This window comes from Triplophysa rosa, linkage group LG8 (assembly GCF_024868665.1).
Source record: "Triplophysa rosa linkage group LG8, Trosa_1v2, whole genome shotgun sequence".
Classification (NCBI taxonomy): domain Eukaryota; kingdom Metazoa; phylum Chordata; class Actinopteri; order Cypriniformes; family Nemacheilidae; genus Triplophysa; species Triplophysa rosa.
The window spans coordinates 19,643,356-19,667,199 of record NC_079897.1 but is presented as its reverse complement, the minus strand read 5'-3'; the positions used below and the strand labels follow the sequence as shown (position 1 = coordinate 19,667,199).

At 39.2% G+C, this 23,844-nt stretch overlaps 2 protein-coding genes across 2 annotated transcripts; one reads left to right on the top strand and one right to left on the bottom strand.

Annotated features, from left to right (window-relative positions):
- The first annotated feature begins 375 nt into the window (after nucleotides 1–375).
- Nucleotides 376–11,465, top strand: LOC130558116 (meprin A subunit beta-like). The gene is made up of 15 exons (XM_057340365.1): nucleotides 376–445; nucleotides 588–649; nucleotides 1,024–1,042; nucleotides 1,265–1,306; nucleotides 6,556–6,587; nucleotides 6,690–6,768; nucleotides 6,862–6,979; nucleotides 7,559–7,737; nucleotides 7,825–8,043; nucleotides 8,252–8,407; nucleotides 8,753–8,977; nucleotides 9,104–9,525; nucleotides 10,161–10,334; nucleotides 10,417–10,498; nucleotides 11,017–11,465. Exons 2-12 carry the CDS (start codon nucleotides 593–595, stop codon nucleotides 9,139–9,141), a joined length of 1,164 nt encoding a protein of 387 aa, XP_057196348.1. The 5' UTR covers nucleotides 376–445; nucleotides 588–592; the 3' UTR covers nucleotides 9,142–9,525; nucleotides 10,161–10,334; nucleotides 10,417–10,498; nucleotides 11,017–11,465.
- A 3,378-nt stretch (nucleotides 11,466–14,843) lies between these two features.
- gtpbp10 (GTP-binding protein 10 (putative)) lies at nucleotides 14,844–19,861 on the bottom strand. Its single transcript, XM_057340272.1, has 10 exons — nucleotides 19,720–19,861; nucleotides 19,118–19,311; nucleotides 18,221–18,312; nucleotides 17,881–18,025; nucleotides 17,724–17,797; nucleotides 17,556–17,608; nucleotides 16,909–17,016; nucleotides 16,732–16,809; nucleotides 16,346–16,469; nucleotides 14,844–16,085 (listed from the first exon to the last, which is right to left on the bottom strand). The coding sequence occupies exons 1-10, from the start codon at nucleotides 19,750–19,752 to the stop codon at nucleotides 15,844–15,846; spliced, it is 1,143 nt and encodes a 380-aa protein (XP_057196255.1). The 5' UTR covers nucleotides 19,753–19,861; the 3' UTR covers nucleotides 14,844–15,843.
- Between the last annotated feature and the right edge of the window lie 3,983 nt (nucleotides 19,862–23,844).

Sequence of the window (23,844 nt, the reverse complement as noted above, 5' to 3'; positions counted from 1 at the left end):
TATTTCAGACAGAGTGTATTTATTTGAGTAACATTCACTCAACATCATGATCTCATTTTTGACGGCGGTGACTTTTAGAGGGGTTTGCATCTGAACTCTTCAAATATGGTTGAAATCAAACTTTGATGCTTATTATCTCATAATTAGATTTTCAAACATTATAGCCTGGTTTTCACAGTCACACATGTTGAATTAAAACAACTATTTATGTTTAATAATATTGTATTGTATAACTACATTATAAAATTCATATTAAAAAGCCAGTCTCATCAAGGTGTGGTCCACATGAAAATCTAGGTAGAGAAATTTGCATATGTTATAATTACTGAGATGATGAACAACAGTACTTCACTATAAAAATAACTTGACAAGCAGGTGGGATTTCATTTTATTGTTACCTTTTAAGCGGGATGATTGCATGCCTGTTTTTCACATATTTAACAAGGTAAGTGATGAATTTTAAATGTACTGTATATGAGATAGTAATTAAAATGATTAGGTAACAATTATTTGGTAAAATATTACGTCATTTTTAAGTATGTTAACTCCAATCATCAACAGTTAAATGTGATCAATATGATTTACAGCAAAGATGAATTTGTGGGCTTTTCTTCTGCTGACATTGGGTTTTTGCTCTGCATCACCAGTGGTAAGTCTGACAGTACCTATGGGTTATATAGATGGTTTTATCAGCCCCCACGCACCTGGCCCAAAGTTAACTTTCGGTCTGTGTTTGGTTAGAATATAACAATTTATTTTATATTTAATTAATATTAATTTATGGTAATATTTTATTGTAGCCTATATTAATTGTGTTAAATTACATTAAAACATTACATTAAAACAGTTATTGATTCTTTGCGGCGATCTACTGGTAGTAAAGTATGGCCCACATGACTTTTTTATGTTGTTGCCTTCTATAGAGAATGCATTGTAATGCAAAAATGGTGTAAGTGTTTACACACACACAAACATCTTTTTTTCAGTATTGATGATATTGAAATATTGTTTTCTCATCCTCAGCCCTCACTAAATGTAACTGGTGAGTACAACAATGTATAGTATAAGGTCTCATTTCAAAACAAGGTTTATTTGCTAATATAATCCCATAATGACAATTTTCAAACAAACAAGAATTACAAATCTTTTCAGATACTAAAACATAGCAGCAATCTTGAAAAGGGAAAGAAACCTAATTTTACTCCTGTGATATTTGTTTGTGGTATTTTCTGACTCAACCTTATTTTTCATATATTTCTAAAAGATATTGATGGGGAACAGAAGGATATTTCTGAAATAAACAAAGGTAAAATCACCATATTATGTTAATAACTTGCTCACACATTATTGGATCATTATATATTAAAAACATATAATGAGTATGAGTATAACCAAGAGTTTCATGAAGAAAGAGAAAAAAATTGAGACAGACATCTACCTGTGAAAAGAAGGGATGCTTTCAAAAATAATGTCCTGAATCGATTTTATTTATCAATTAACTTCGATTAACTGAATCAAATTATTATTTGGTGTGACTTCCCTTTGCATTTAAAGGAGCATTAATTCTAGATACATTTGTGCAGCTTTTTCGATAAGTTTCTTCTTGCATCTTGGAGACTTTGCTACAGTTCTTTTGAATTTAGTTTGTCTGTTTTTTTTCTTTCTTCATGTAATAAAACACTCTTAAAAATAGAGATGCTTCACGGTGCTATAGAACAGTGGTTCTCAAACTGTGGTACGCGTACTACTAGTGGTACTTGAAGAGACCCTGGTGGTATGTGACACAACAGAAAACTATATATTAATTTACATTTCACTGCTATAGAAGAACCTTTTTTTGTCTAAATGGTTCCATAAATAACCTTTAACATCCAAAGAACCTTTCTGTTTCACAAAAGGTTCTTCGTGGCGAAAGAGGTTCCCCTTCAGTTTGTCTCTTGACGTTGTGTTGAGAGACAGAATTGGGTTTGATCTTGAGAGCCTATCATCTCCGAGAGGATATTAAAACGCCAATGGGCTTGGCGAATGGCACACGCACGCCAGTGCCCGTCTCGTGCATACGGGTTTAAATGGAGGTGGTGGCAGCCATTCACTCATCTTTTGTTCTTCGGAACCTGCATGACGGTACATGTCAAGCGATTCTTCTCTCTGAGAATTCTCCTTCCAGACTGCTGGATTTACGATGCGAAGCAGCGGATTTCTCCCTCTCGGTAGCGGATTTCCCCTGGGTGTCTCGGCAGCGAGCTGCAGATATTTCTAAAAGAGCAAATTTCCTCTCACAGTCTGCACTGTCTTCAGGCATGTCTCGCAGCTGTGTTCTTGGGTATGACAGACTCACCCCCGAGTCCGACGGGCATGACACCTGTATTGCATGTTGGGTTTCCAGAATGCAGTGGCAGGGCTCATCGATTAAGGCGTTTCGATCATGGTTGGCTACGTTCTCCGGAATGTAGCCACAACCCTAACTGCTTCCCGAGCGTCAACTGCCACTTCGGCGAGGTCGACCGCTTCGGTGAGCGGCGGGGGTGATTGGGGATTCCCATGGATTCTCCGCCAGTTTCAGCTCGCGGACCAACCGTGCCCCGGTACACTCACCTGGCTTGAGGCGGTGTACCGTCCCATAGCGGACAGACTCGACAACGGGATGGGGATGAACTTTCTGTCATAACGTCGGACAGCTACCTCCTGGCATCGGATGCGGAGACCTCTTGGAGCTCCCGCCCCCAGGCGGTCGAGCCCAAGACGTGGCGATGCAGAGATGATGACCGTGCTTGCTCGGGCAGCCACGAGCGTCGGGTTGCAGTGGCCACGCACTCCCCGGAACGCTGGAGGTGCATGAGGAGCTCACAAAGACATGGAATATGCCGTTCTCGGCGCGTTCCTATCTGACGGGCTCAGGAGCTGTTACTTCCCTGGACTGTGGGGCAGCTGAGGGATATGTTGACATCCCCCTTTGGGTCAACCAAGAGAAGAGCAAGCTCTCCCCAGCTCAGAGCTCCTCTTATCTCGGTATGGAACTAGACTCTGTCCGTATGTCAGCGCGTCTCACCAGTGAGCGCACACAGTCGGTGCTGAACTGTCTGAAACATTTCAGACGGACATCAACGGTCCCGCTGAAACATTTTCAGAGGCTCCTGGGGCACATGGCATCCTCAACAGGGGTTATCCCTCTCGGGTTGATGCACAAGCGACCACTTCAGCACTGGCTTCAGAGTCGTATTCCTTGGAGGGCCTGGCACACCGGCACCAGGCGCATTACGGTGATGCCTCAGTGCCTTCGCACCCTCACCCCTTAGTCAGACTTGGCCTTTCTCCGAGCAGGGGTTCCACTTGGGCAGGTTTCGAGATGCGTCGTGGTTAGACGCCTCCTTGCAGGGGTGGGGTGCCGTGTGCAAAGGGCACGCAGTATCGGGGCAGTGGACGGGTCCCCGGCTGCGGTGGCACATCAACTGCCTAGAGTTGTTGGCTGTCCTCTTGGCACTGAGGAGGTTCCAACCCCTCTGCAGGACAGCACGACTGCCGTGGCGTACATCAATCACCAAGGCAGCATACGCTCACAGCAGATGTCACGACTCTTGCCGCGATGCCTCCTCCTCTGGAGTCAGCAGGTGATCAAGTCCCTGCGAGCCACCTTCATGCCAGGCGACCTGAACCAGACAGCCGATGCGCTCTCTCGTCAGAAGACGCTCCACGCAGAGCGGCTCATATGGGAGCGGTTCAGCCGGGCGCAGGTGGACCTGTTTGCCTCCCCGGACTCCACCCATTGCTCGCTTTGGTACTCCCTGACCGAGGGACCCCTCGGCACGGATGCATTAGCACAGAACGCGGGACAAGCGGAAGTATGCCTTCCCCCCAGTGAGCCTCCTTACACAGATCCTGTGTAAGGTCAGGGAAGAGGGACACCAAGTACTGTTAGTTGCGCCTTACTGGCCCAACCAGACTTGGTTCTCAGACCTGGTGGCTCTGACGACAGTTCCCCCTGGCCGATTCCCCTGACGAAGGACCTTCTGTCGCAGGGGAAGGGCACAGTGTGGCACCCTAAGCCAGGCCTCTGGAATCTCCACATCTGGCCCCTGGACGGGACAAGGAGACCTTGAGTGGCTTGTCGCCGGCGATCAGGGAGACCGTCCTGCAGGCTAGAGCCCCCGCCACTAGGCGTTTATACGCTTATAAGTGGCGTCTCTTCTCGTCCTGGTGGTCTTCCCGAGGGGAGAACCCACGGAGTTGCCCGATCGGGTCAGCGTTGGCCTTCCTACAGGAGAGACTCGAGAGAAACCTTTCCCCGTCCACACAGAAAAGTGTATGTAGCCACTATTGCCGCTCATCCCGATCTCGTGGATGGTACGTCCTTCGGCCAACATGACCTGGTCACCAGGTTCCTTAGGGGAACGAGAAGGGTGAATCCACCTCGACCGCGCTCTGTACCCTTTGTACGGCCCCTTTCGAGCCCCTCAGAGATGCCAGTCTTTCTCATCTGACGATGAAGACGGCACTCTTGCTGGCGCTCATTTCCATCAAGAGGGTAGGGGACCTCCAGGCATTCTCGTGTCACATGGGTGCCTAGAATTTGGGCCCGGTAGTTCTCACGTTATCCTGAGACCCCGGCCAGGTTACGTACCCAAGGTTCCCACCACTCCCTTTCGGGACCAGGTGGTGAACCTGCAGGCGCTCCCCTCTGGGGAGGAAGACCCAACCTCCAACGTGTTGTGTCAAGTACGCGCATTGCGCTTCTACTTGGACCGCACGCAGAGCCTTAGAAGCTCTGAGCAGCTTTTTGTCTGTTTTGGGGGACAGCACAAGGGGAGGGCTGTCTCCAAACAGAGATTGGCGCACTGGATTGTGGATGCCATTGCTTTGGCATACCGGTCCCAAGATCGCCCGTGCCCGCTTGCAGTGAGAGCCCACTCATCTCGGGGTATGGCCTCCTCGTGGGCACTGGCTCAGGGCGCCTCTCTGGCAGACAAGTGTAGTGCTGAGGGTTGGGCTACGCCCAGTACCTTTGCGGCATCTCGCTAATAGAGACGAATGCCACTGTCCGTGACGGCCGTCAGTACAAGCCTCTCAGGGTATGCTACTAAGTACTGATCCCACTGGAAGATTACGTCTCACAGTAGCGCTCACTTGTGACTCGCTAGTCTAGTCAGTGTCGCTCCGCTTGAGGTCATAAAGATAGGTCCCCAGTTTGTCTCTCAACACAACGTCGAGAGACCGACTGAAGGGGAACGTCTCGGTTATGACTGTAACCTCCATTCCCTGATGGAGGGAACGAGACGTTGTGTCTTCATGCCACAACGCTTCACCAACCCGCCGCAGCGACCGGGAAATGTCTCTCAGGTTCCTCAGCCCAAAAAGATGAGTGAATCGCCACCACCACCTTTTATACTCGTATGCACGGGGCGGGGACTGGTGTGCGTGTGCCATTCGCCAAGCCCATTGGTGTTTTAAATTCCACTCGGAGATGATAGGTTCTCAAGATCAAACCCCAGTCTGTTTCTCAACACAACGTCTCGTTCCCTCCATCAGGGAACGGAGGTTACCGTCGTAACAGAGACGTTCTTCAGATTATAAAAAGGTAAGAAAGAGATGGTTCTTTAAAGAACCTTCGACTGAATGGTTCTTTGTGGAACCAAAAATGGTTCTTCTATGGCATCGCAGTGAAGAACCTTTTAAGCACCTTTATTTTTAAGAGTAGATATATTTGATGATGGTGAGACCAGATCTCTGCGTGGATCACACTCCTTGTGCAGACAAAAATCCCACTGGATTTTTATTAAAAAATGTCAAAATGAACGTATAAAAATGTAAACTAATATTTACTAGTGATACACTACAGCAGTGGTCACCAACCCTGTTCCTGGAGATCGACCGTCCTGCAGACTGCAGCTCCAACCCTGCTTCAGCACACCTGTCTGTAATTATCAAGCAAACCTGAACACCTTGATTAGATAGTTCAGGTGTGTTTGATTGGGGTTAAAGCTGAAATCTTCAGGACAGTCGATCTCCAGGAGCAGGGTTGGTGACCACTGCACTACAGCAAAAGATAGAAATAACTGACTTAAAACCTCTTTTTGGGGGGTAAAAATACTAATGTGCATAAGACTTTTGCACAGTACAGTACTACTGTATTCATGTACTGTATGTACACAGTGAGGTCCATATTTCCTGGTATCTTTCTGGTGGATTTGTTGTGTTTCTAGAATCTAAATATGATTTGTATAATTTGCATGGAGATCTCGGTGAATTGCATGATGTGGGTTCACAGCAACAGTTTCCACACTTCCACAATGCACCACACTTAGAATCAACTCCAGACCTTTTACATGCTCAATTTATGAGGAAATTATTTTACGAAAAGCCCATACCTGTCCTAAAAACAGCTTTTGATTCAACTGTCCCATTACTTTTGGTCTCTTGAAAAAGAGGGGGCCTAAGTATTAAAGACCTGTAATTCCTAAAACCTTCAGCTAATCAAGTTGTATATACACTTAAGTAAAGGTGAGAGTATGCACTTTAAGCTAATATTCATTATACAACTTGAATACATTTTGTCATTAGGTTTACATCTAAAAGAGGGAGACATCATGGTGGTGAGTTGTACATTAAGAGATCACATAAACAAACTCAAGAAAATTCAGATATTAATTATCTAAAGATATATCCCTTCCTAATACAAACTATCTGCTTCAAAGCCAAGGGAAAGGAGTTCGATTCTGGGAAATCAATACCTGTGGGCAATCCCTGTCCCCTACGTGCTGAGTGCTGATCTGAGTAAGAAAATAATGGCTTATTTTAAAGTATCTTTATGTATTTAAATATATCTGTTTTCTGTCCTTCTTAAATGACTTTGACTGTGATTTGTAGGTGTGAAATATAAAGGAATTATCCTGAGGGCCTTTGAGCAGTTCAGACTGAAAACATGCATTGACTTTAAACCCAGGACAACAGAAGATTCTTATATTTCGGTGGTGAATTTTCAAGGGTACAGTATAGATAAATTTACTCATCTTTTAGTATTTGTTTATAAATGCTTAAATGGTCTATAGCCCCAACTTACAATTCTGACCTTATATAACTGCATGTCCCATCAAGGTCTCTAAGGTCTGTCGACCTCATGAAGTTGGTCGTCCCTAGAGTAACACTGAAGCACAAGAGAGATGCCTTTGCAGTAGCTGCCCCTGAACTCTGAAATTCTTTACTTTCTTTTAGGATGGCCCCGAAACTGAAACATGAAAGTTGAAACTAACAGACAAATCAGATAAACTGTAGGCCTATCTTAAACTACACTTAACTAAATGCATGTCTACATCTAGATTAGATTAGATTAGATTCAACTTTATTGTCATTACACATGTACAAATACAGAGCAACGAAATGTAGTTTTGTCTAACCAGAAGTTCAATAGCAGCAAGTGCAGGATATACAGCGATTGCATACGTGCAGGTAAAAAACAGTATTATGGAAGTATAGTTGGGTATGTACAATGAACATAATATACAGGTGGCTATTACTATAAACAGGAACAGGAAGAACCGGAAATGCGTTCTGATTGATTTTGCAGGTGTTCATCATTTATTGGGCGGAGGGGTTCCAAGAGTCAAAATCTTTCCATCGGAGACGGCTGTGGAACTATAGCAACTGTTGAGCATCAGTTTCTCCATGCACTGGGATTTTATCATGAGCATACAAGATATGACAGAGATGATTATGTGACAATAAAACATGAAAACATCAAAGCAGGTTGCCACATAATTTTTCACCCATTCAAATTATATAATGTATTCCTTACTGACAACCAGCTTAATAACTTCACTAGTCTTTTTTCAGGGTATGAGAGAGAATTCAATAAACGCAGTGAGAATGTGAGTAGTGTCCAGGGCACCCCATATGACTACATGTCTCTCATGCATTATGGTAAAGCCTCCTACAGCAATGGTAATGGATCCACAATTATTACTAAGCGCCCTGAGTTTCAAGATATGATTGGTCAGAACCTAGACATGAGTGAATATGATGCTATTGAGCTCAACAGACTCTATAAATGCAGTGAGTATTTTTACTTTATTGTAGTTCTTCTAATGTGTAAACTTTGTAATACAATGAATCTGTGTGTTATTCTGTATATGCAGGTTTTTTGGTATATGTCTGATATTTAACATAACTGCCATGTGACAGTGTTGCATTAAAAAAGACATATGAATGCGTTTTAAAATATTGCATAAAAATGTGTCACATTTTTCTGTGTGTGTTATAGATTTGTCCACCACTTTCCTTCACAACTGTAGTTTTGATGATGAGTCTCTGTGTCAGATGAGTTTCTGTTCTTCTACTGAACGCGGATGGCAGAGAGTCAGTTCAGTGAGAGCCGTCAATGTGTCTGACCACACATACTTGGACAAAAAGACAAATGGTGAGACTTTGTGATATTTATTTTGATATTGACAAGAAAGGCTATTTTGGGCAAGATTGTAATTTAAGAGAAAACTATTGGTGTATATATGAAGAGTTTGATTCCAAAATGAGATTATCATGTTTTTATTGTGTTTTATTGTGTTAGTTGGCTGTATTTTTTTAGTTATTATGGCTTAAACCAAAACAAACCAACTGCAGTTTGATTGATATTCATTGGAACGCACAAAAAAAAACTGATTTTTGTTATCTCATTTTGGAACCAAACTCTTCATATGACCATGAAAATATTTCTCTTTGCCCCATGTCAACTCTACTGATCATTTTTGTCTTTTAATACCTGCAGGGAGCTCTTTCATTATGCACTTCAGTGTAGAGGGCAAAAATGACGGCGACTCCGCTAGACTGGAGACCAGAGCAATGACCCCAACAAGAGACTGCAAAGTTCAGTGTCTTCAGTTTTATTACTATCACAGCGGCAATCAGAATGACAAGCTCAACATCTGGATAAGAGAATACCAGAATGAAGCGGACAGCAGAGGACTATTCAGACTTATGGATAGCATCACAGGTCTTATAACACTTCTGTCTTTTAATGGATCTTTTGACCAAACAAATTTCTTTGTCTTTTTGCAAATGAAGTTCATGAACTCTGTAAAAATGTTGCTCAAGGTTTCATTGTTCCACATTTCTTCAGGACCACCTGATACTGGCGGCTGCACCACGTGTCACTAAATGCAAATAAAACCTTCCGAATTCTATTTGAAGCACGTAAAGGAGCTGGAAACTCCAGTGGAGGCTTCTCATTGGATGATATCAATATTTCACAGACTGAGTGCCCCCAAATATTGCAGATAAGGAACTTTAGGAAACTTAAGAATTATACAGCAAGTCCACTGTATTACTCTAGTGAAGGTTATCGCTATCAGGTTTATATGAGGAATTCTGAGACTTACTTTTCATTGTATGTTCGTTTGGTATCTGGTGAGTTTGATGACCAGTTGCAGTGGCCTTGTCCATGGAGACAAGTGACCTTCCAGGTGCTTGATCAAAATCCACATATGCAGAGACGCATGTCCTATGAGAGAAGCGTCACCACAGACCCAGGACTGTTTACTGGTGAGACTTTTTCAGGCATATTATGTAGCACTTATACATCCCTTTTTATTATTTTTATTTATTTTTTATATGTTTTGACTTTATGTTTAACTTTTATTACTCATCCAGATAGTAGAAATCCAGTAATATTCAGCATCTTAGTTCAATATAAAGTGATCACATATGTGACCCTGGATCACAAAACCAGTCTTAAGTAGCACAGGAACATTTTTAGTAAAAGACAAAAATACATTGTGTGGGTCAAAATTATCGATTTTTCTTTTATGCCAAAAATCATTAGGATATTAAGTAAAGATCATGTTCCATGAAAATATTTTGTAAATTTCCTACCTTAAATATATAATAACTTTATTTTTGTGAGTGGATGGTCTGCCACAGTGCCCCTGATTAACAACTTCCAAGGCAATTTTCTCAATATTTTGATTTTTTTGCGCTCTCAGATTCCTGAGTTTTAAACGGTTGTATCTCAGCCAGGTATTGTCCTATTCTAACAACTCTTATTTTAAGATTAATCTTATTTATTGATCTTTCAGATTATGTAAAAATCTCAATTTCGAAAAATTGACCCATAAGACTGGTTTTGTTGTCCAAGGTCACATATATGTAGCTTTACAAGAAACATTTTATTGTAACAGGTAAAAAGTTTTTCTGGGATAATCCTCGACACAATGGAACTAAAACCAAAATTGGCAACGAGACAGTGTTTGTTACAGATGGATATGGATATGAATATTTCATGTACAAAAGTGAGCTCACTAAAAGAGAGTTTATCAATGGTGAGGAAATCATATTTCTCTTCAGCATGCAAGGTAGGTTTTGTCACTACTGCTTCAATGACGACATTTAAGTCAGACTTTCCATTGTTTACTGATCCAAAAAAATTTATCTTAGATACTTCAGGGCTGCTTCAGAATAATTCTGTATCTTGCCCAAATGTGAGAGTGAAGCGTATTCGTAATGAAAGTGCTTCCAGGTAAATATCAGTTTAAACAATTTTTAATTAAAAGCAACGTATAAACAGCAATTTCCTACTTTTTTATCAAACATTTTTACCAAACATTACACTCTAAAAACAGTTGTGTTAAAAAGAACACATTTTTAAGTACAACGCATTATTGTTTTATTTCTTAGGACACGTTTTGTGTCCATTTTCTATGTTAAAATTTTTTTTTTTTGCATTTTGAACATTAAAATTAACCAAAAATCAACACAAAATGTGTTAAAAAATAACACATTATGGACGTGTTCATTTTAACACATTGTGTGATTCTATTAACAAGTTTTGTGTTACTTTGAACACAACTTGTGTTAAAAATCAAGACAAAATGTGTTAAAAATAACACGTGACATGTTAAATAGGATAACTCAAACAATGTGTTAATTTTAACACATTAATTTTAAGAGTGTAGTGTTTGATAAAAATGTAGCACTAAGTACTTAGTATTTAAATCTGATGAATGTGTTTGTGCGTGCGTGTGTGTGTTTATCCAGTGGCCGAACTCCTCCATCCTTTCTGATCCTCTTGGTGGGTTTGTGGCTTTTACTGCTGAATTAATCATGAGAAATGACTGCTGTCACAGCCTTATGACTTCACAAGAATAAAAATGTTTAGCCCTCTGATATATTTATACATTTTCTCTTCCACTATTTCCCTCTGTGTGGGGTTGCTAGTTGGAAGATCCTTCTTAACACATTGTTTGTTTTATCCTATCTAATACATTGTGTTATGTGATTTTTAACACAACTGTTTTTAAGGTGTTGTAGTTTAACTTTTAACATGTTTAATTATGCATGCTTCAATATTTAAGGCTTTTTAGTGTGTAAAATCATTGCAGTAATCTGTCCATTTTAAAATGTGCCATGTCAATGCAAAAGAACCAAGATGCAAACAGATTATATGATGATCATATATTTTCCCAACATTTTACTGTTCTGTATAACAAAAAGTTGATTAAAAAATTTATGTCAACTTGCTGCACAGCTTTTTGCTTTTAACATTTTTCACTAGTAGCCTATCTGATCAATAATAATTGATTAAAAACACCAATCAGAGAAAATAGCATAAATAAAGCCAGAGAACAGTATGTGTAACAGCAATGGGCCTATACCAAACTAAACCCTGGGCAAATTTCATTTTTATATTATCAAGGTAAACCAAAGCTCACACTCTTAAAATGGATGTGGTAATTTTAACACATTGTTTGTGTTATCCTTTTAACACATTATGTGTTGATTTTTAACACAAGTTGTGTTAAAAGTAACACAAAATGTGTTGTCCCAAGAAATAAAACAGAGATGTGTTTATTTAAGGACAACACGTGTTGTCCTTAACTGAACACAAAATGTGTTGTTTTTAACTCTGTTTTTAAGAGTGCAACAACCGCCCCACTTCAGCGGGAGGTGCTGCAAAAGACACGAGATGCAAAGAAGCCGGCAGTAAACGGAGAATGCTGCGCTGCCGACTCGCGTTATTGGGTTTTGTTTGTAGTACATCAAATACATTAAATGATTTAAAATGAAAAAAATAATAATAATTAAATGAAATTTGGTAGTTTGCCTGACCCTGCGAATATAAACACATTTTTTTCCCGAAAACTTTAATAGGAAAGAAGATGAAAAAAAAACAGGATAATATGAAAACTAGTCACCAACATAAACAAGGGCCATCAACGTAACAGATGGTAGGGTTTAAATACACAATGAGCATTTACTGGACAGTGGACACATGTGGTGAATGTTACAAGAACATAATGAGACTATTAGGAACTAGGGAAAACTACTAACAACTGAATTAAATTAAACAATGAATGAACAGAGCAAAAGAAAACAGAAAACAAGAACAAAACTAACAAGAATCCTCACACTTGTTCCCTAAACATTCCCTAAAATATGTCTAATTAAATTTCCATATATGTGTCAGCAAGGGTATGTTGTAGGCTATTGTGTGTCACACAATTCAACTGAATTCAGTTGGGTTGCATAATACATTCATAACAACTATGGAATAACCAAATAAATGTAAACTTATATCATCTCCCTTTGCCAATGGAATTTGAAAATATGTGTCCTTGATCAAACAGCTTCTTAAAGTCCAGTGTTTCTGTGAGCTCTCGTTCAAACATCAGCAATGAGAGGCTATTTAGTCTTTCAATGAGCATAGTTGCTCTGTTGCTGGTTTTGATTCGATTTACTGATGAAAATAAGCGCTCCACGGAACAGCTTGTAAGGCCTTGTGTCCGGCTGTCCATGAAGCCGGGTTTTTTTGCTAAAAAAAAATTAAGCATGGATCTGTGACGGCTCTCACTAAATCCTTGTTTCGAGTCAGATCCGTGGGCGTGGCTTGTTGGTTTTGACTAAATCCTTGGTGTTTCAAGTCTTACGAAACCTTTACCCAAACCCTAACCTTACTCTAACCATCTAAACTACCTTTGATTGTTAAAATCGCCTAAAAAACACTGTTGCGCAATGTTGCGTGATGACGTCAGACTCGAAACACCAAGGATTTAGTGAGAGCCTCTCTTTTTTTGTGCCATATTTATGTCGGTACACGATCCGGGATGCCTGCACGATCCGTTCTGCGCATGCGCATAATGACGTAGTAAACAACTTCACGGTTTCCCTACACTATTGGTATCAAGCATGCGATGAAACGCTTGACGGCCAGACGGCACAACTGGCCGCATATTTTTGTAGGCTACGTCGTGTTTTTCATTTAACAGTTCACGGCGGGTCTATTTTGATGTTTTAAAATGTAGCTTACGCTATGCATTACGATGTGTTTACGTGGTTGCCAATCCAAAATAATAAAGGAGTTGTTACATGAACATACACGATTTTGGTTACATGTGGAATAAAGTCTGAGTCTTGAGAGTCTGTCACTGCAAACCTTCAGTTTCCTCCATACTCCCCTTTGCGATTCATTGCTGCATGGCATTAGGCCTACTTAACTTGCCGTGTTTCGATCTGAGGTCAGTAGTATTGTCAAAGACGGTTTTTATTAAAAGCTGCTAATATTAGTTCACTTTAAATCGACTCGTTTTGTATTAGTATGGGTCTATATATAGGCTAATATATCTATCTATATAATCTAAATGAGGAATAATCCCTTCAATGGTGGTTACAGAACACAATAAGGAACATAATATGTATTTCTGCCTAGACTATCTGCACTTACATGAAGAAAGAACTACAAACAAGTCTGGGGAAACGTTACAGAGTATTTCAACGCATAGTGTGCACACAGAAGTGACATGAGACCAGAGGTGGACAGTAGTGAAAGTCGCGGTACAAAGGTGCTCAAGCGTGGAACAGATCGTGCAGTGTCGTCGCTAAACAGAATTGTCTACTACGTCATTATGCGCATGCGTGAACGGATCGTGCAGGCATACCGGATCGTGTACCGACAAGAGCCTCTCTTTTTTTGTGCCATATTGCTAGCTAGCAACGTTCAGTCAAGAGGCTTGTTCGAGTTGACCCATACTAGCCTGACACCGACTGGCGAGATCAGCCGGTTGCAGGCGGGGGAGGAGTGAAAAGACGGCCTGATCAGGTCGGACACTTCGTGTTTCCCGTAGGGAGCTGAACAGACGACGGGATATTCATTTCTTTATCACGGATTAAGTGAATATGATAGGAATACCTATTTTTTGCATTAAGATCAGTACAATAAACATAAAATGTGATATAAAATTTCAAATTTGTGAGTATAATCGTAACCGAGTGTGTCAGAATAAACACGCAACACATACACGTGAACATTCTGGCCAATGAGAATAAAGTGTGTCGTCATCAAGGCTTTCGCAGCCGATTTTGAGCAACTGCTGCGCCTGGCCTAGGCGGCTGGTCTCGTTTTGCTCTCGCGGTACTTTAATGGCACACGTGATCGGGTAGCCACATGCAGCTCCGATCAAAGTCGGACAAATTGTCTAACCAGAATGCATTGCTGTTGTCAGGCGGCTGCAGATTCTTGCGGCGCCGCATGAAGTCGAACAAGCCTAAGGACTATATTTTGTTAATTATGCGCGGCAAACGTCTCCCAGGGTGCTAGGGTGGGGTCACGTGAGTCAGTGCCTGTTTGCGCAATGCGGATTGGTTGACAGTCCGAATGTTTTTTTATCAAAATAATTAAAATGAACAAATATTGTAAGTAAACAACAATAGCACGAGTATATTTTTTTTTTATTAAAACCAATAATCCGATTGTCAAATATGTGTATATGAATGTGTTTTGTGTTTCAACACTTTTATAATGATCGCGTTAGTTGAGCTAACAGTTATAAGCTAATAAAACAAGTTCAGCTCAAATTAATGTTCCATGGTCATTTATTTCACAACACATTGTAGCTATATAGTCAAAATAAGAATGACAACAATAATAACATTTAGGCACTTTTCTGCATCTTAAATGTACATACATGAATGAAAAACTACCGACAAACAAGATATCCAAAAATCAACTTAAGCAGTCATCTAAACACGAGTCACATTATCAGGTATTTCCGTAAGAAAAAAAACAATTTCAATTTTTTTGTGGTTTTGGCACACTTTCATGTGAATGCCATGTTAACTATAATACTCATGTAAAAACTCATGTTTTTCACATGGAATTTCAGGTTTACAAAAGTTGTCTCTCTGCACAACTAAATCACCTTGCTGATGGGTCCTCTGTTCTTCTGGACTTTCTTCATTCTCTAAGCTTTTGTGCATGTCTGACTCTTTTTCAGAAGTATCTTCTTTCTCCAGCCTTGACTGACTATTATCTTTAGTACATGCTCATACTATTCATGTTCATACTTTTCAGTTGGCCAAGATTTCTAAAAATCCTTTCTTTGTATTGGTCTTAAGTAATATTCTAATTTTCTGAGATACTGAATTTGGGATTTTCATTAGTTGTCAGTTATAATCATCAAATTAAAAGAAATAAACATTTGAAATATATCAGTCTATGTGTAATGAATGAATATAATATACAAGTTTCACTTTTTGAATGGAATTAGTGAAATAAATAAACTTTTTGATGATATTCTAATTATATGACCAGCACCTGTATATACACCATCAATACTCAGTCACAGAGAATCTCAACCACATAGATGCTGAGAGCTTTATTATAAAAAATATTGTTTCAATTAAGCAACAAGATTTGCATCATTCAGACATTTCGAGGGAAACTAGCTTTTGTCCTTCCTGCTGAATTGATGTCATTTCTATTAGCTGTGGGATTCATACCCACACACTGACACTGCACATTTAATACACAAATGTTCATAGCAGTACTACCTAAAGATTATTTATACAAGTTCTCCTATATGTTGGATCTCAGACCACATGAGGGTTTCCCCAGCTGGGTAAAGATGGAGTAGAAATCTGCCTTCTCAATTTGAGTAATCTCTCACTGCGTTGGCTCTCAGTTTGTATGACATCCTCTTCCTCAAGTGATTGGCGGATGAAGGATTTAAGCACTGACAGTCCAAAGCCAGTTGAAGCAGAGACTGGGACAATGTTTGTAAAATGCACTGGGCTTCTTGGTTTCATATCATCAGGAAGGCGATGTCGTGATTCTAAGAAGAACATAGGGTAACTTAAAAAAAGCCAAGAAGACTGTCACCGTAGTCACACAGTCATCAAGAATGCTTTAAAGGTAAATGCAATTTCACAAAATACGTTATTGCTTATTGCAAAAAATTAAGACCACCATATACAAATGACTACTCTCTCCCCTGGAGAGAAAAAGCCTTATGTTAATGTGGTTTGAAAAATATGACTAACCGGCTTGACAATACACGCAAGTCTAAAAAGCGCATGTTTGAATAATGCCTACCTTCCTGGTTTTCCAGCTGTTCTTGCAGTTCTCTGAGCTTGTCCTGAGCCTCAGGGAGGTCCATCTTATTTATAACCAATATGGTTGGCTTGGATAATAGTTCTTCCTTATACAACTCCAGCTCCTGAATAAAAGAGAAAATCAAGGGCACTTTATTCATCACAATTTGAATGCAGGAGCATTGTATTGAGAAGAGTGGTGTTGATTACAAAGCGTCTACTTTTTGAGTTCAAAACTCTTGAGACACCCAGTGAAAAGCTTTTACTTTAGTTTATAAATTAAAATATAAAAAACTGCAAATCCATGCTTATTTGTAATGTGAACCGAGAGGTCTGAATCATTCTGTATATACAGTAGATGAATTATAGAGTACCAGCAGGTTTTACCTTGGTTAGAAGTAACACGGTTTCAAAGGCAGACCTGACGGGAGTGGTACTAGCTAGCTGAAACCCACAGATATCAACCTAAAATATAAAACAGAACTGGTCAGTTTGCACCATTACAACAGACCACTCACGCTGAATATTTATGTTCACCAAATAACAGAATGACCACAGTCTTACCACAAACATCATCTGCTTGGTTCTCTCCACATGTTTGAGAAACTTGTGTCCCATGCCTTTGTTTACATGGGCACCTTCAATGAGTCCTGGTAAGTCTGCAACTGAAACCTCAAGAGAAACACTTTGACACTTACTCGAATGCGATTACATGCTCATAGAAAATTTGTTTGTGGGCAGCTGACAAAGAAACTGCACACATGGCCTATGGTGTGACAGCAAAAAAATAACTTAATAATATATGATTTTATGTTATTTATATTTATATTTACAATATTAAACAGTATAAGAGAGATTTATCTTCATTGTTAGTTTTTTTTTCTTCAAATTTTTGCTATGTCACATCATAGGACACATGTATAGTTTATTTGTCAAGTACCCTAGTTTTAATTCCATTCATAGACTTTCCTAGTGTGTAAGAGAGCACACTGAAATAATAACAATGGTGACAGAGCACTTTTTTAACCTAAAGCAGAGCAGGGAATTCCCAACTACTGTACTTAAAATCATAGCAAAGACTGATTGACACTGTGATGTCTTAGAATGAGTAAACCTAACTACTGCTGTCATAATTCCATAGATGTCATCCTGAGCTGACCGTGTGCTACTGTTCTGCACGTACACCTCTTTTGAAGAGGCTGTCACCTTACCTGCCTGTGGTCGTCATACATGATTTTTCCAATTTCAGGTCGTAAGGTTGTAACTGCAGAACAAAATGAGAAAGGCCTAACCTTGAAAGCGTTCAGATTTCTTTAATAAACAGTCATCCTCAACTATGTTCGTTGTGTTTTACTGTTTTGTAACTGTGATGTACTCACAGGGGTAGCTGGCGATCTTCGGTTTGGCATGAGATAAGGCAGTCAGTAAGGAGGATTTACCCGCATTAGGAAACCTAACAAAATAATGCAAATCTTTCATTTTAAATCTATAATACAGAAGTAGTAGTTTGATCACATCTTGATACGTTTCTCTCACCCTACAAGTCCAACATCTGCAATGAGTTTGAGGTCCAGTCGAATCTGCCTGGTCTGACCTTTACTGGGCAAGAACCCAGAGTGAAGAGAGCCACCCTGACCACCTCTAGCCACCAAAAGCCTGTCTCCTTCATTATTCAGCTCTCCTGAAGATAAAACAGTCTTTAAATGACACCTCATTTTCACACAGAACAAAATCTCACTACACATTACAAACCGAGAAGAGAAAAAAGTAATGAAAAAGCAGAAGTAAAGAAAAACGTCAAATAAAGATGTCAAGTGTAAAAAAAACAATTATTCAACTATTTGGATAAACTAGACAGAACTGTTTATGGAATTACCAATAATCCTTCCGTCATCTGTTGTAACACAGATTCCCGTTTGTGCAAAGATCTGAGCATCTTCTCCTTTAGACCCTCTCAGAGCATGAACACTGACAAAAAAACACAAATTCTATTAACAAAATCTCACCACAGAACACTCACCACAAAATCATATTTGACCAATCAGAGAAAGCCTACTAAACAGATACTTTAAAGACAGTCACAGGAATATACAATCATAACAGCCTTGCTAAATATCTTACTCTGGGTTTCAGGGAAGAAAAACAAATGGCAAAAAAAAACGTCTGGAGCATAACAAAGGTGAGAAAATGATGACCGTTTTTTTTTTAGATAAACTTTGATTTACACTAAAGACTCTTCACGTCTAAATAAACACATGATATGTGTAGATTTATTTCATAGGCTATTTGATGGCAACTATTGAAAAGGTTATTTCTGCTAGTGCATCACATCGTTTGCATAGACAGTAAAACACATCTGCTTCAGATTTCACACATAAAACCAATCAATAGAAGAAAAGAAAAAAGACAGAGCTCTGTGACATGTATCAGAGCTACCCACATGCAAAAGGAAAATAATTAATAATAAAACTCCTCAGACAAATCTAAACGTAAGGCTTAAATAATATATAAGTTAAATACGTTTAAAAATATTTTATAGATTTTTTATCTCTATTTACAAGGACAGTGATCTTGTCACTGGTTGTAACCACCAGGTAGCTGCTCCTGTCAGGCATAAGAACACTGATCCCAAGGTTTGCCTAGATACTAGCTGGAAATATATTATAATCTATTACAAAAATAAAGGAAAATTATCATTTCCAATTCCACACAAATTGCAGTACTCAGCAATAGAAAGATTTAAAAACATTTTATGTAAACAAGAGAGGCCCACCTGCTGTTAGAACCAACAGCTGCAGTAAATCGTTTGTTAGGGTGCTTGTCCTTGATTTGCTTCAGGGTGACTCCATTTTTAGCCATCACCCACACATCTCCACCGTTTCCACCTTGTCCTCCTAAACGGGGCAATCCCATTCCCCCGCATCCCCCCCTCACATACAACCGTATGTTGTCCACAAAGTTGCCATACTGAAAGAAAGCAGACAGGAAATAACATTACCATGACCGTTCATTAATACACAGGTACCCAAGCTACAATGGGCAGTGCTAGCAACTGCAAACTGTTGACACTACAACGAGTGTACTGATAAATTCATATACGGACAGTTTAAAATAATAATTTTATAGCCTCTAAACCGACCTAAAATAAAAAAACAGGTCAATACTAAAAGCATTAGCATTGAGTTTGGGGATCTATCGCATCTCTAAAGTTCTCCTGAATTTGCATTTACATATGCTAAACATTTGATACAAGTGTAGACATATACTTTGTGACATTAATACATACACCATGGAGTTTGCAATAGTGTTTACATGCTGTAAAGCTAGAAAATGTCATGGCGAATAACATTCGATAAACTCACCACCGTAACTAACCTTCCGAAAACAAATTCTGCTTGTCCAGACCATGCCGAAACAACTGCTCGACTCTATACTGCTTTATAGTGGCAAGTATAACGTTTGTTTAAGTTACAACGTTGACGATAAGTTAAGGACGAGCCACGTGTGTGTGCTTCCGGAAACATGACAATGTGTGTTGTGATTGGTTGAAAAGCCTGTTCGTCACACCGGTTTTCTCACCGAGTGTGAGAAAACGCTTAATTTCTTTAGTTAGAATATCTCTAATTTTCCAATATTTCCCAGTCTTTTTCCAGTGGTATTTTCATGAAAAAACCCAAACGTGAAATTTTATGGTATATTATATTATTACAAGGCTCGTTGGAATGCTTGATTCTGATTGGCCAGTCGCGACATTTGCAGGTTCCTTATTCCCAGATAACAACCGCTCAAAACTAATAATGGTAACCCGGATGCAGCAATCATTTTTACAGGTTTTTTGACGAATTGAATATAAATATGTCTTTTAATAACATATATAACATTATATGTACAAATTATTAAACCAAATTGCCTGACATTTGAACGTCGTTTCTTACCTTAAAACCGAAAATAAAGGGATTTTCCTCGCAGAAGGTCTGCATTTGGTAAAAATGAGCTAATAAAATATTTCATATTTGCATTTCATGTCCAGTTTTTTCTCATGTGGCAAGTAGCCGTGTAATAAGTGGGATAATGTACAAGCAGCCGGCTGTTATCGCGAAATTGTGGAGATGATTGTGGACTCCCCCCTCTCACCATCATGAACAGCACTGTGGCAGCAGTGGAGTCATTCAGGTTCCTGGGCACCACCATCTCTCAGGATCTGAAGTGGGACAATCACATTGGCTCCATTGCTAAAAAAGCCCAGTAGAGGTTGTACTTCTCACATCAGCTGAAGAAGTTCAACCTACCACAAACAGTTTTACTCAGCAGTCATAGAGTCTGTCTTCTGCACATCCATCACTGTCTGGTTTGGCTCAGCCTCAAAGTCAGACATCAGAAGACTACAGAGGACGGTTCGGACTGCTGAGAAGATCATTGGTTCTCCCCTGCCCACCCTCCAAGAACTGTATACATCCTGAGTGATGAAAAGGGCTCAGAAAATCACCTGGACCTCTCACATCCAAGCCGTCATCTCTTCACAATGCTGCCGTCTGGTCGGCGCTAGAGCACAGAGCACCAAAACCAGACACAAAACCAGTTTCTTCCCTCAGGCCATCTACCTCTTTAACAGTTAAAGGTTTTTTTTACCCACCGTGCAATTAATAACTCTGTGCAATAATAGTTAAGTGTAATATTAATTATATCCTCCAGATAATACACTATCTATTTTTTATATAACTTTTTCTGTAAATTATATTTAATTCTGCTGTATATAGCACATACCTACCTTGTACATAAATAGTCTATTCTTATTTTTTACTTGTACATATTTACATACACACATAGCTTTACTCTCTATATCTTTATCTTATGTTTATTGTATTGTATTTCTTAATTTTTTATACCTATAGGCCCTTATTTAAATCATCTGTGTATTGTATTCTATTGTGTTATGGTCTCCGTGTACTGTTGTTGCTGTTTCTGTAGATGCTCCTGTCACCAAAACAAATTCCTTGTGTGTGCAAACATACTTGGCAATAAAGCTCTTTCTGATTCTGAAATAAGCCCCTTCAGTGTGATACAAGATCACACTGTCGGGTCTTATTTCTGTGATAACAACCTGCTGCTTACATTATCCCTTACATAGGCCAATAGCCTATATGTGGTTCCCAGTAATTTAACAAAACCATCCTTTATTATACCTAAATATTCTTATTTTATCAGTGGTTTTCATTAGTCACGTAACAACGGTCTATATGAAATATCAGTATAATAACTAACAAAGTCTTTTCCAGCATATACCACATAACCAAAACGTTACATGTTTGGAGAATAGGCCACTATAAAACAAAGCATCGTGTAATAATATCCTTACTTTGTATAATTTCAGCTGGCAAAATATGAGTAATAGTATACACTGTAAAAAACGATTCTGTGTCGTAGTAGATTTCATTAAATTAATTGAGTAAACTTGACTTAATATAATTGTGTTCTTGTTTTTTTAACCAAAATTTAAGTTAAAATTATAGAAATATCTTGGAATTCTAAATACACAAATAATTGAGTGAATTCAACTTAATTTTATCATGTTCAACCCACTTAAAATTGTATAAAGGATCTTTATTTAATTATTTTGTGGTGGAACTACATGAATTATTTAAGTTAATTTCCCTAACTGAGCAGTGAATTTAGAGTTCCCTGCATGCTCTGCATGCGACAGCATTAGGAGAGTCATTTTTGTGAAAAAGTGCTATTTTATGTGCTTTAGAATAAAATGAAAGACTTGATAGTGTTTATTGTTCAGTTGTCTTTAAGATTTAGAAGATATTCTGTTTGTATTTCTGAGTTTCGTGATTACCATCTTTCAGAAGAGTGGTGCTTGTGCTTAACTTGTGGGAAAGCTCAAGCTGTTTTTTTTTTCACACAGTGAACAGTAATGCTGTTAATGTCAGTACTGAGTCAACTCTCAGCTTACTTGTACATCATATATGTTATAAACAATAATAAATGTTAAACTGAAGTTAAAAAAGATCAAGAAGTTATGCTCAAATTAGTATTTCTTCTTGATTCTTTAAAGTTTATCATGTGACGTGCTTAAATATTTTAGGTAATTTTACTTGATTTATTCGTGGAATATTGCGTTAAAAATATGCTTTAAAGTACTTAAAAATATTTTGTGTAATACTGTTACCTTAATTTTTTTAAGTAAATATCTGTGTCATTTTTTACAGTGTGGTAATCATGAGCTGCACTTCTGTTCCTCGAATTGTTATTTATTTAATCGTGTGCTTCATCTCAAGTGGTTGTAGTGTGAGTGAGCGCTATAGTCAATGGTATGACGCTTGAAACGTGGGCGCGTAACACTTTAAAAGTCCCCTGAAGTCACAAAAGATTCGCTGGAAGCCAATTATACGCTTTAGCGATATGAAAAGAAACAGAGGTCTTAAGGACAGCTACAGGATAGAAATCTCAAAAACAGTATTGTAAGTACATTATTTTGACTGATGAGACTTTCTGATTCATTCTCAAAATGTTAATGTTTTTTTGCATGACATATTGGAAACATATGCAAACCTTAACGTAAACTGTTGAATGGTTACATTTGCAACTGTTTTCAACTCATAGAAGTTTGACTATTGATTCCTAGGACTTCGATGGGACGACTAATTGGATTCTTTGATGGCCAGTGGTGGCACCTTTTGTCACTGTGTCTTCTAATGCTTTCCATCCCAACATCGCACTCTTTACCTCCCGATCTTGAAACGTTGAATGCCGAGATAGGGGCCGGTGGCGGCAAGGCTCCAAGTACTCTGGGCGAGATAAATCGTGAATGCTGGGACGCATCGTCACTAGCGGTAATACAAGCGCGTAAATTACGCGTTGCAGATACCGTTAGTGGGCTCTGGAACTTCATGACATATCTGCGCGGGTCTCATCAAACTAAGCATCAAGACATGTTTATGGAGCTGGCACAGGTCTTTTGGGAGCGGTATGTGGACTGTGTGCTCTCCCGCGCGCATGGACTAGGCAGAAGGGCCAGTGTGTCATGGCAAGAGATCATCAAAGTGTTAACTTATCAGTCAGAAGGGGTGAGGATCTAGTTAACTTCGTTGTCTGATAAAATGTGGAGAATGTATTTTTTGTATGTGCCTCTCGTCTATCAAACTGCAGCTATAGAAGATATTAAATGTCAGATGTGGTACATTTATCAGACGCATCACATGTGAACCAAGACATGTTTTCTATTCTTGTCAATTTGCAAAATGTCTACCACCTTAGAAACGTAAATAAGTTGAATTCACTATACATTCTTGCTATTCCTTGCTGGAAAATCAAAAGACTAAAATCCCGTGGAATCCAAATGGCCACAGCTATCTTTTTACATGGAACTAGCCTTTCTAGGGCATTTTCAATCTGTTTCATCTGTTATATTAAACGGGTGCTGTACAATAATTATTTTAAATGGCATAAAAACAAGTTAATTAAACATTAAAGGGCCCTTGAGTTTAGCGAGTCACG